The sequence below is a fragment of the Nicotiana tabacum genome, chromosome 12 (genome assembly GCF_000715075.1).
Source record: "Nicotiana tabacum cultivar K326 chromosome 12, ASM71507v2, whole genome shotgun sequence".
Classification (NCBI taxonomy): Eukaryota; Viridiplantae; Streptophyta; class Magnoliopsida; order Solanales; family Solanaceae; genus Nicotiana; species Nicotiana tabacum.
This window is the reverse complement of record NC_134091.1, coordinates 110,460,715-110,474,049: the sequence shown is the minus strand read 5'-3', so window position 1 is coordinate 110,474,049 and position 13,335 is coordinate 110,460,715. Positions and strand designations below refer to the sequence as shown.

General features: G+C 33.9%; 1 protein-coding gene across 2 annotated transcripts; it reads right to left on the bottom strand.

Moving 5' to 3' along the window:
- Nucleotides 1–1,989: 1,989 nt before the first annotated feature.
- Nucleotides 1,990–9,697, bottom strand: LOC107776030 (transcription factor bHLH30-like). 2 transcript variants are annotated; one of them, XM_016595836.2, is made up of 3 exons: nt 9,545–9,697; nt 8,586–8,983; nt 1,990–2,606 (listed from the first exon to the last, which is right to left on the bottom strand). In XM_016595836.2, exons 2-3 carry the CDS (start codon nt 8,937–8,939, stop codon nt 2,166–2,168), a joined length of 795 nt encoding a protein of 264 aa, XP_016451322.2. In that variant the 5' UTR covers nt 8,940–8,983; nt 9,545–9,697; the 3' UTR covers nt 1,990–2,165. The 2 variants fall into 2 exon arrangements, with proteins under 2 accessions (XP_016451322.2, XP_075082914.1); XM_075226813.1 differs by lacking the exon at nt 9,545–9,697 and adding an exon at nt 9,254–9,329.
- Nucleotides 9,698–13,335: the final 3,638 nt, after the last annotated feature.

Genomic DNA, 13,335 nt, shown 5'->3' with positions numbered 1-13,335 from the left:
AAAGGAGAAAATAAAAAGATATAAATTTCAAAAAAAAAAGAAGGGCTAATTAGCCATTAGACACTATCAGGTTGGCCATTTTAATGACTTTTTTTAGCCTTCACGCGCTCTTGGACGATTTGTTACACACATTATGCAACATAAGCGACTAGGAGGTTTTATTATGAAGGTATATAGTTCAGGGGTTTTCAGGGACATGCGATAGTTTAGACAGGCAACACACAAAAGTTGTATAGCTTAGGCGGGTTTTAGGGTATTAACTCAAAATCTAATCCTAACTAGTAGTAGGTATTACCTTTATGGATATTTTTCATCCATTTTGTCATATTCTTAACCAAACTTACATTGATCCCAAAGATTTATAGATCTCTTGAGATAACTTCCTTTTATATGATTTTAGGTCTATCCATTCCCTTTTAACTGTACTTGTGAGTGATGTTTGGCTAAACATTCATATTTTTGCATGTAATTTGCCTTGCATTATGCCTTAATATTGTTAACTTTGGTGTGAATATTTGTGACTCGAGCTTAATAATGGTATTTATATGTGTAGGAGTCAATTGGAAGTGATTTGGAAAGCTTGCATGCAAATTGAAGTAAAAGCGAAAGAATTTGGAGGGAGTATGACTTTGGTGCCAAGGTTCGCGCCAGGCACCAACCAAAACGCAAAGGGCAGCAGAGCACAAAAGTGGAAAAAGTTCGGTGTCCAGGTTGGCGCCAGGCGCAAAGCGGGACACCCAAGGATAAATTTCATCCTAATTCGGCTAGAACTTAGTAGTTTCGATCCTACACGCCACCAACATGTATAAAAGAGGTTCTAAACCTATTTTTTAGAGGTTAGACATTATTTAGAGAAAAAAGGCTAAGGGAACATTAGGAAGCAACGAATCACAAGAGTTTTTCTCTTCCGTTCTTCCTTAATTTGTATTTTAATGCTTTCAATTATTATCATGATTGTTAGTATGGTTATGAGTAGCTAAACTCTCCCATCTAGGGTTTGATGGAACCTATTGGAGGATGATTTTCTACTCCGTTTAATATAAATTTGCCTTTGATATTTCTCTACTTGTTTAACTACGTTTTCATTGTGGTTGATTGAAGAGCTCTCAATTGACTGTGCCTATTTAGTGTGTATTGCTTGAAAAAGGGTACACATTTAGGTAGTTGTTGAACAACATCACTCCTAATGTATATGAGGAATCAATACGAAAGGTTTAAAGGTGGGATTAGGAATAACGAAACTTTGGTGCGATCATAATGAGCGGTAAACTAGTGTCAGCTAGTGTAGTTCGGAAGAATACGTCTAGTAAATTGTATTAGTTGCTCGGAAGAGAATTACGACACCCAAAGTACTCACGATCGGTAGAGAATACTTAGGCAAATTTATAGAAAATATAGCGGGAAAGATTCCGACAATAGGGAAAATCATAACCCTAGACTCTTCCAATCTTGTCTACAACATTTGCTCTGTTAGTTATAAATTACTGCATCTTAATTACTCTTCTCTTAGTTAATACACACTCAAATCGATATTTAATATTTTTAAGGTTGATTAATTACTTGAATTCTTGTGAAACTAGTGGCTGTGATTAATAGCTTAATCCCCTGTGAGATTTGACTCTGTACTTGTAAAGCTGATTATATTTGCAACGATCACTAGACCTCTTAGGAGGCATAGTTGGGCGTGATCAGTGAGCTTGCTCATATTACCAGTCTCAAGTCGAGATAAAGGAGGAGGGTTGTGGTAGGTTGGCAACTAGCGTAAAAACTTTCCAATTCATGATAAATTCTCATTTGTTTCATCTCACCTTTTGATTTTTTTCCTCAAATTGAACAGAGAAGTATCTCTTTGTGTTTATGGGTCGTCGCTATTTGCATAAACATTTCTACTTCTACTTTGTGAATTACATCTCTGCTTCTTGTTTGTGCAAGCTACAATGGTTGATGTTGATGTGAGTGCTCCTAGATTTTCCTAATTAAGTACCTGACTTTTTAACTTGAATGATTTATGAACAAAATCACAAGTGTAGATAAATACAAGGAATTCCATATATACTTAAGGCTCGTACCCGAGACCTCTAATAAAAAAAGTATTTACTATTCTACTACAATTCCATTCCCTAAGAAGGATATCGATCCCTAGAGAGATCTGTGTTCAAGAATACTTAAGTTAGTAGTCCTTTAATTTGTCTCTTAACACTCCCTGAAGTCCCACTAGATTTCTCTATCACTGCTTTTAGTGCTTCTTGTATTGAGCTTATAGAATATTGCAGTTGATCATCATTAGTATTGTGGTCTTCTTGATCTCCATGCGTTACGAACAACACATTTTTAACACGTCCACCAAGTGTTGTTATTTCAGCCTTTAATGTTCTTAGCTTTAAAGATTTCAAAGTCTTGATAAGGTCAGGCAAAAGATCAGACCTATCTTCACAGCACAATGAAGCCTTGATCACAAAGTTTCCTTCTTCATCAGACGAATAATTATCAACTGTTAGTTCGTCCATCTCAGTTGGGACTGGATTTGTATCAGTTATTTGTGACGTTTCTCTCTTGAGCTCCTTCACATGTTGTATCACCTCAGCTAGCAGTGATGCTTTATCCGTCTGGAATAACCAAAAAAAAAGATGTCTCCAATGAAAACTACGAACATGGTACATACATACATACATACATACATATATATATATATATATAAAGAATTCTCATATCAAAAAGAATGTCAAAGAAATTATTAAATAAATATGTCATCTGTTAAAACCACTTTATGTGACGTGATTCGGAATACCCTTGTCAGACTATCTAAATTTCAATTTAAATTTGGGCATAGAATATTCTGATTTTTGAAATAAAATTTATATATTTAGAAAGATAGTACTATAAGTCACAATAATTAATAATTCAATATATTTAAAAACGAATACGAAAAAAATTATTTGAGCCTCCAAATAATATTTGCATCACGTAAAGTTGAATGAAGAGTAAAAATACATGTGATCTCCCTAATACTTTGAACTTTTTGTTGAGCTGGTTAAATAATTCTAACAACATTCATCATGCATGATTTTTATTAAAAAAAAAAAAAATTGAAAACATGAGATTTGTGTAGTTTTGGTAGAGTGATAATTGAAGATTAATTGGTAAATTGGTTTCTTGGAGGTCTAGTTTGAAGTTTTCAAGAACTTCGATCTCCAAACACTAATAAACTAACAGCATTCAAGTAAAAGACAGATTTTGGTTTAGTCAAACTAAGTAGGCGTTTGGACATGCATTCCAAAAATATTTTGGAATTTGGAATTTCACTAAAATTTCAATTGAAGATGAAGTTGTGTTTGGTTATAATTTTTGCAACATATTTGGATGCCTTTTTTTTCAAAACCACAAAACATGATTTATACCTACAACTTATAAAAAATATCAAAACCACCCCAATTTGATTATGCTACTTGAAATAAACAATCAAAATGCTATTATTTAACTGTTATCATATTCCGCTTTACTGCAATATATAGAAGATGCAAAATTAATATCACATTTTCTAATTCTACTAATACACAGAGAAGGAATTTAAGCCAAAAACAACATAAATATGAACAACTGCTGCGGTTATTTTATAAATTTGAAAAATACAGGGTAAAATTATAACACTAAAAACTAGGAAATTCCCATTTTCAATTGAAAAATTGGTCAGAACCAGTTTTTCAAATTTGAAAATAAATTTTCGACTGAAATTGAAAAATTTGGTAAGAATGGGATAACCAAACATTGTTTTCAAAAAAAATTTGGAGAAAAGGAAAAAAATTGTATGTCAAAACGGGCTCTAAATGTAGAGAAGTTTTTCAAAGAGCAGACAAACTACAGATAGTTTACCCAAATTAACATGAATAACTAAACTAAACCAAAGGGTTTTACAATTTGGATTGAATCGATTGCTTGTGGACTTGTGGCCTAGAAATACAAATTTAATTGCTTAATATATTAAGTATAATTTTTAGGTTAAATACCTATCCAGATTAGTATCTTGGAGGATCTAAAACTTTAAATTAAAAACAAAAAGGAAATTTATTTATAAATAAATTAGCAAACAATACTCCCTCCATTTCAATTTGGATGAGATAATTTGACTCGACACAGAGTTTAAGAAAAAAAAAAGAGACTTTGAAACTTGTGGTCATAAAAGCTTAAGGGGTAAAAGTTTGTGGGATCATGACATTTGTGTGGTTATAAAAGTTTCTCATCAAGGGTAAAATGAATAAAATGAAGAGTTTAAAGTTGAATTATTTTCAATTGTAGAAATGTGTCATTATTTTTGGAACGGACAAATAAAGTAAGTGTGTCATCTAAAATTAAATAGAGGGAGTATTAACTAAGCATATAAGTGTTGCGGAAGATCGTGGGCTAACTAGCATGCAATCACACACAAAGCAAATAGAGAAGAAAAATCAACACAAGGATTTAACGAGGTACGGCTAAGCCTAATCCTCGAGGCAGAAGCAGAGAGAGTTTTTCACTATGAATGAGAAGAAAAGCACAATACAATCTATAGAATCCTCAACTACAACCTATATATATATATCCCAAATAGTCTCAAACCTATAAGAGAAAGGTTTTCCAGTTTGATAAGGACTGTAGGTTTTTCTTTCCCAAATCTATTAGGACAATGAGTTTTTCTAAACCTATATGGATTATGGGTTTCCTAAAAATACAAGAAAATAATTCAAGCCACAAAATAACAAATCTTTTCCTTGGCTTGAATTCTCTTTATTAACATGAACAATGTATCTCTACCTTGCCCTCAGCCCTCGCACTACTAGAAATTCGGTAAAAACCGACCAAAAAAACCGACCAACGTTGGTCGGTAATGGCCAAAAACTGACCAAAACGCGATCATTTACGTGTGGACGGTATTTTTATGGTCGGAAAGGAATACCGACCAAAGTTGGTCAGAAATTACCGACCAACTTTGGTCGGTCTATTAAATTCAAAAAAAATATATTGCAAAAAAAACCGACTAAAGTTGGTCGGTTTTTTCCGACCAAAGTTGATCGGTATTTTAATTATGTAATAAAAAGATTCACATCTGGGAATCGAACCGGGGTCTGTACTGTGGCAGGATACTATTCTACCACTAGACCATTGGTACATTTTGTTTTAAGACTGTCTTTTATTTGATTTATACTCTTTAATTGTATTTTCGCACGAAAATAACCGACCAAAGTTGGTCGGTTTTATTAAAAAGTAAAATTACCGACCAAAGTTGGTCGGTTTTTTTAAATGGCCCGCCGAATTAACCGACCAATTTTGGTCGGTTTTTTTAATATTAATTTTTATTTATTTTAATTAAAAAACCGACCAAAGTTGGTCGGTTTCTTGAAACATAAATTTTGCAGGACTCAAAAATAGTTTACCGCATTTTTGCACCAAAGAAAACCGACCAAAGTTGGTCGGTTTCGTAAAAAAAAAAAAAAAAATTTAAAAAACCGACCAACTTTGGTCGGTTTTTTGACCGACCAAAGTTGGTCGGTCGACTTGGTCGGTTTTTGCCGAATTTCTAGTAGTGTCGCGAGGGCTCTACCCATTTCCGCACATATCAACCAAGTCTAGGCAACGCCTAAACTTATTAAGAGACTCAATCTCTTCAGCCATAGCAATAATCCGTCGATTTGGTTCTGTACCCGGAATAGCTTTTGGATAGCTATAACACTCAAACGCATTAACGGTCCCTGCAACTGCCAAAGCAAATCCCACATAATTCGTATATCCAAGAAGATTCCCATTAACTACGTTTGCAAACCTTTGCGGTCGGTTGATCACTCACTTCTCTCTGCATGTTGCAATGTTATATGGTTTTTGTTGCGCAGGTGCATCAACATTATCATATTGATCAATTTTTTGCACCTCTTCCACTTCCTCTCCTTTAGAACTACTGGCTGAGCTAGTGGAGATTTAGTTTTTAGCTTTATGCGGTCACTGACACCACGATCTGTTTCTGCTATTGCCTTCTCCCTTTGACTGTCCAGTGAGGCAGATTCATTGAATGTTACATCCCTACTAATAATTAGCCTCGGAGTCTTTTGATATGTGCACCACAACCTATAACCTTTCACTCCAGTTGCATACCCTAGAAATATGTACTTCTTTTCCCTCGACTCAAGTTTTCCATCCCTCACATGAGTATAAGTAGGACAACTAAATATCCTTAAATTTGAATAATCAGCAGGCGAACAGGACCATACCTCAAAAAACGTTTTGAACTCAATATCTGTGGATGAAGATATGTTGACCAAATAACAAGTTGTATGGATTGCTTCAGCCTAAAAATCCTTGCTAACACATGAGCATAAAAGCATGCTCCGTGCCCTATCACAAAGAATTCTGTTCATACGTTCTGCAATACCATTTTGTTGTGGTGTTCCAACATAAGTGCAGTGTCTCACTATGCCCTCTCTGTTGCAGAAATTATCAAACTCCGAATTGCAAAATTTTAACCCATTGTCAGTTCGAAGACGCTTAACTTTTTTTTGTCTGCCTCTTAACCATCGTCTTCCATTTAACAAATGTCGGAAATGCCTCATCTTTTGTTTTCAAAAAATACACCCACACCATCCTTGAGTAATCATCAATCTAAGTCATAAAATATCTGGCACCACTCTTGGAGGGAACTCTGTTTGGACCCCACAAGTCTGAATGTATATATAATCTAACTTGTCTCTGGTCTTGTGCTCCTTCTTGCTGAACATTACCCTTATCTGTTTACCAAACACACAATGCTCACAAAAATTCAAAACTTGATTTTTGTACCCATTCAAACAAATTCTACTTACTGAATAAAATAATCCCTTATCATTTATATGACCAAGCCGCAAGTGCCATAACTTAGATTGATTCAGATCACTTTTCCTAGAAGCTACAGCCGCTTCCCCTTCAACTATACTGGCCTGGAGATGATACAATTTACAATGCAGTTTACCCTTCATGAGTACCATGGAGCCTTTACACATTTTAAGTATTCCATTCTCTAAGTGAAATTTATACCCTTGATCATCCAAAGTCGAAAGAGAAATCAAATTTCACTTTATCTGAGGAACATGCCAATACTCAATATTTGTGATAATTCCATCGAACATTCTCAATTTGATGTTACATATCTCCTCTACTGGTAGTGGATTATCATCTCCCATGTCAAAGTTTCACTCATTTGCTTGTAAGTTATAAACCAATTCTTGTGTGGACACATGTGAAAAGTAGCACCGGAATCAAGAACCCAAGAATTCTGCCCATGACTAGAACTCGCAGAACAGACTTCCCCTACATAGTCACTATCATCAGAATTATTGCCAGTGTCAACCATATTCGCCGAATTATCTATTTTCTGCTTCCCTCTTTTCTCCTTCAGCTTAGGACAACCTCTTTTGTAGTGACCTTGCTCCTCGTACTCATAAAAGTTTTGCTTCCTTGCTCTAGACTTTTATCTGGCTGTAGACTTTTTCCTGTTAAAGTCCTTTTGTTGTGTTCTTCCTCTAATCACAAGACCCTTGCCCTCAATTCTGCTGTCTCGAAAGCTCTTTTTCAACTCTTTAGATTTTAGTGCATTACTAACATCTTCTAGTGAAATGTTATTTTTCCCATATAGCAGCGTATCGGCAAAAGTATCATATGACGGTGGTAAAGAACATAACACAATCAAGGCTTGATCCTCCCTCTCAATTTTGATATCCATGTTCTTCAGGTGCATTATAATTGAATTAAACTCATCAAGATAAGTTTTAACAGGATTACCTTCGTTCATACGGAGATTGTATAACCTCTTTTTCAAGTAGAGGCGGTTTGTTAGCGATTTCTTATAATACAGATCTTCCAGCTTCTTCCATGTTGTTGCTGCAGAAGTTTCTTCAGCAATTTCTCAAAGAACGCTATCTGTAACGCTCATGAAAATCGCACTCAAAGCACTCTCCTTTAGGTCTGCCTTCTTTGTCTCTATTAACTTAGGAAAATCTACATCAATTGCCTTCCATAAATCTTGTAACACCAGGGACGATTTCATTCTAATCTTCCATAGGCTGAAACTAGAACCCCGTCAAATTTCTCTACTTGGTAACTTTGTTGAAGATGATGAAGACATCTTAACCCTAGATTATATGTAGAAATCCGAACCTTGCTCTGATACCAATTGTTGTGGAAGATTGTGGGTTAACTAGCACACAATCACACACAAAGCAAATAGAGAAGAAAAAATCAACACAAGGATTTAACGAGGTTCGGCTAAGCCTAATCCTCGAGACAGAAGCAGAAAGAGTTTTTCACTATGAATGAGAAAAAAAGCACAATACAATCTATAGAATCCCCAGCTACAACCCCTATATATAGATCTCAAATAGTCTTAAACCTCTAAGAGAAAGGTTTCCCAATTTGACAAGAATTATAGATGTTCCTTTCCAAAATCTATTAGGACAACAGATTTTCCTAAACTATAGGGATTATGGGTTTTCTAAGAATATAAGGAAATAATAAGTCATAAAATAACAATAAGTTTGTAGGGATGAGAATGAAAAAACATGCATGTGTTGTAATTTGGCTTAACTTACTTTTGTAGTGCTGGGAAGAAGGCTTCGGAGTTTAGCAAGATGATTATTAATTCTTTCTCTACGTCTCCTTTCAGCTTCACTGTGGCTTTTTGAGGCAGCAAGAGCTTTGACATCCATTATTTCTTGAGCACTCACTTTCTGCAGCTCATCTTGGAGACCAAAAGGAGATGATCTTCTGTTGAATAAACCTCCATAAAGTGATGGTACTGGTGGAAAAAGATTAAATGGATCGCGGTGATGAACTTGGTTGCTCGGAAAGTGAAGAGTATTGAAGCTTTGAGGGACAGTCCATGGGAGAAGTGGAGACATTTCTGGGAACATAAATCCTCCTGAAATATTTCCAGCTTCATCCATATATGTATCTATGATTGTTGATCAAGTAGTTTTTCTTGGAAACCCTGATTAAGAATATGTAAAGGTTTTAGGACAATTTTCTTCATCTTATCACACATGAATAACATAGAGCCTACCTTTTATATATATATATATATATATATATATATATATATATATATAATATAGCATAGTATAGTATATATACTAAAGTTGCACCATAAAGAAGAATATAGATGAGAAGAGCTAAATTAACAAAAGTTTCCGAATGATAACTACGTGCAATCATATCCAGAAACGATGAAATTAATAACTTGAAAAATAAAATATGTTACCTGTTATAAGTGTAAAAAATCTTTATACTGTTATATGTATAAAAGTTAAATCATTGATCCTGCATATATTGTGTCTACCTTTATGAGTTGAAGTGTATGTTTTCATCTACCGCTACAAAACAAGTTTGAAGTTGAAGAACTTTAAGCTTGTTCGACAATCCTCTCTTCTTTTTACACAAAGTCGAAAAGTAAGAATAATAAAGAGAAGGCCGCGGATCAAAAACTTGGATTCTACTTCCTTTGTGGTAAAAAGAGGATTGTAAGAGTTTAGGGAAAGAACAAATAACAGACCTTTACTTTGATGTGTGATATCTAAGTGTTTTGATGGCCTTGTGTGCTCTTCCACTTGTTCTCTTTTGCAACACTAGAGACTATTAGATTTGGGAAAGGAAAATCTAATTTTGAGACTATTGATTTGTTCCCAAATCTATATTGTGTCTACCTTTATGATTTGTTCTCTAATTTTCCTTTCTCACGTCTATTAGGACAACTTCTAAAATCTTATTTTGAAAAGTATTTTTTTCAAAGTGCTTTTTAAAAAAGTATTTTTTTGTGAGAAGTAGTTTGTGTTTGGCTAATTAATTTAAAAATTACTTTTGAACAACAATTAGTATTTGGCCAAGTTTTTAAAATATGCTTCTAAGTGTAATTTTCTCAAAAGTGATTTTTAAAAAAAGTGCTCGTAGAAAAGCTATTTTTTCCTTTTCTCCAAAACTGCTTCTGCTTCTACTCAAAAATACTTTTTTTTTACTTCAAAAAACTTGGCCAAACAACTTTATTTTGGTAAAACAGCAATTTTCACTATAAAAAAAAAAAAAAACTCTGGACCAAAAAAGAAACTTGCCATTTTCCCTAACTTTTCAATATCTTTGTGCTTTAAATTGTTGGTATCTTTTTTTGTTCCTATGCTTTTTTCTTTTATGGGCCCTCTTCAGCGTAGTCTGCTCTCTTTCATACCTACGCACCATTCCCCACCTTCATCTATATTCCTTATCATAAATAGTGGGTACAAGTACTAGTACTGGTTTGGGGAAAAAAATAGTACTTGTAGTTATTGTCTACAATTCAGTTTAGGTGAATCTATTTTTTTTTGATCCGTTTAAAAAAGAATGATCCATTTTTAAATTTGAAAATAATTTTGCTTAAATTTACAATTCTACCCTTAATGAGAAGTTTTTATAACCACACAAATACTCTGGGCCCCTTTTTGAATTGTTTAGGATCACAAATTTCAAAAGTCTTAATTTTTTCTTAAATTTCGTGTCGAGTCAAACAAGTTCACATAAATTGGCCAAATACATCTTATTATCGAAAATAGCAAGAAATACATGAAATAGCAATTTATTTTTGTTGCTCTAATTATTTACTAATAATTTGTCAGAAACTACTACGTAATATTTAAAATCAAACATATAATTACATTTAGTGAGTGTTGCTGGGGCAAAAAGAGAGAAAGGGAGGAGGAAGCACAAAAACAAGGAAATGATTTTCTATATCCATTTATATTTGGAAAAAAAGTAACTCTACAATATATTTATTTGCAGATTTTTTGGCGTTATTTTTTGCTAATCTTCTATTAAAAAATCAAAACTTAATGCACAACATAACAAATTGTCGACCGACCAAAGACGATTAATAATAAAAAGCAGAATAATCGATTTAGATTGACAGAAAGTGCGCTCTTCTTTTTCTTCTCGTGTCTATTGATCCACCACACTAATTGATAAAGTGGGAGTATAATTTTTCTGTTGTTGGCTTTTGGCTTTGGTTAATTTCGCCACGATCACGTTCTACCATATTATTACTTTCTTTCTCCATTGGCTAGCTATTTTCCACGCCAAATAACCTTTATACTTCCTCCAAGATCTATTGTAATCATTTTGTCTTAGAACACACTCCTTCTTCACTACAAAATCCCAGTCCCTAGTGGGAGTGGGGGAGGGCCACTGTTAATCCCTACATTGAGTTTGTCTTTACATATAATGTACATATAGTTTTTTCATCTAGTGTGCGGTACTTGTATTGGGATCCGATTAAATTTGAATATATTTTCGCGAAAAATTTTTATATTGGAGATAAAACGTTCTCTAACATAAGCGGTTCCATACCTAGAGTTCAAATCCGAGATCTTTGATTAAGAATAAATGAATACTAACCGCTCCACCACAATCATTATTGACAATATACATATAATTTTCAGTTACACGCATTCATGACATTTGTTCTGTTATCCTTTGAAATTAAACTCTCTGATTTCGATGATCGTATAACCCTTGTTTATGCTAAAACTTATTCTATTGATATGTAATGAAGATCGTAATACAAATGATCAGTTGAATTTATTGTTTATATTTTTTAATTTGTATGCACAGATGGGTAGCTATAATTCTTCTATTATTATTTATGCTGAAAATTATACCAGGATTATTTTGCTTTATACATATCAAACAAAACGGCCCCTGGTATAGAACTCAAGCGCAATTGTAAGAGTCATGTCAATAGCTTTATGCTTAAAGCACCAGAAGAACTTATTTCTTAGGGGGAATAAACGTCACGATAGCATGTGACTGAGGTCATCATAAACCCCACAAACAAAGGGATCTTCATATATATTGGATTTATGCTAGCTAGTGGGTTGCTGCTAGATTTGATTATGTTTTTGAATTTTAGAGCACTATATAGTTAAAATAAAATAAATAAAAAGAGAAAGGATCCTAAAAAGGTTAAAGCAATGTTGGGACAAATAGCCATGCGTGTGAGCACACCGTATGACTCCAATCCAATATATAACTGGCTGGAACTCCAATATTATATATGTCAAAAACAAAAATGGCAATTCAATGCACTAATTAGCTCATGCTATGCACGGAGTTTAGCAAAGAGGTAGGTCATGACTAAGTTTATTGTAGGCAAACTTGCCTTATATTTCTGTAATTTCTATGACTTAAATGTACAATAGCATAATTCTTATATATTATATATATAAAAAGATTCATCCACTGTCTTTAAATCTTAAACCTCGCTTGCCCAGTTTAATATTTTATACTCCTATTCTTTTGTTTCTGGAGAAACTTTTCAGACGGGTCACGGATGTAAAACATTTAAATTCGTCTTTAATTAGCGCTTTCGAAATGAAAACTACTCTTATTTGTTGGGATTTTAAGCTTGTGTAGCTTAAAGAGGGTGAATGAAAAATGGAGAAAAAATGAAATATTTGAGTTTCCCTTGACAAAGGGACATTGTCCCATATTGGAGGAAGAAAAGACTTTTGATGGGTATATATATAATTGTTCTTTTTCAAGCTCTTAAAGAGTTAAGAAAAAGGCAAGTCTCGCGCCGTCGTCACCATCGCTCGGTTTGGGCTTGGGCTTGGATTAATTAAATAATTAACGAACCTATTTTCTTTCCCGGATTATTTTAAATATATTTTTCCGCAATATTTCAAATAACCCTGTTCCAACAGCCATGGCTGTTTCTGAAAGGTTGTAAACCTTTTCAGAAACAATGCCAGCAACTCTATAAATAGAGTTTGAATCCTAGAATCTTTCCTTACGAAATTTTCTGAGCTTCTTCTTCTTCTTCTGCACAAAAAATCCAGTGTATTTTACAGCCTTCGAGTGGCTCGCTGTTCACCGGCGTTTTGGTACCAACACTCCGGTGAGTTAAATCGTTCTATCCTGGGAGAATATATTCCAGCACCTCGGGTACTTGAGGGAAATAATTTCCTTAAGAACATACTGTGTATTCAGTGGGCTCGATTTATTCCTACACTATTTTTTCCAGAATTTATTTCGTTAAACAAATATTACTAACTTTCTGTTTTATTTTTTCAGAAAGTTTAATTGTTTATTAGAGCAGTACAGAATTATAACATTATCTTTGTCGGTAAATCAGCAAATATATAGTCATATCGAACGTTTGTTTTGTGCATGAATCTTATTTTCGTGTTCCAATATGCATGATTTAACAACCCACTCCTCATTTCGTGTTTGAATTGTAAGAAGTAATGTAAAAAATTCTAATAGGGAGTGCTTCCTCCCTCATTTAATAAATCTTATGCGAAGAGCGAATTCTAATACCAA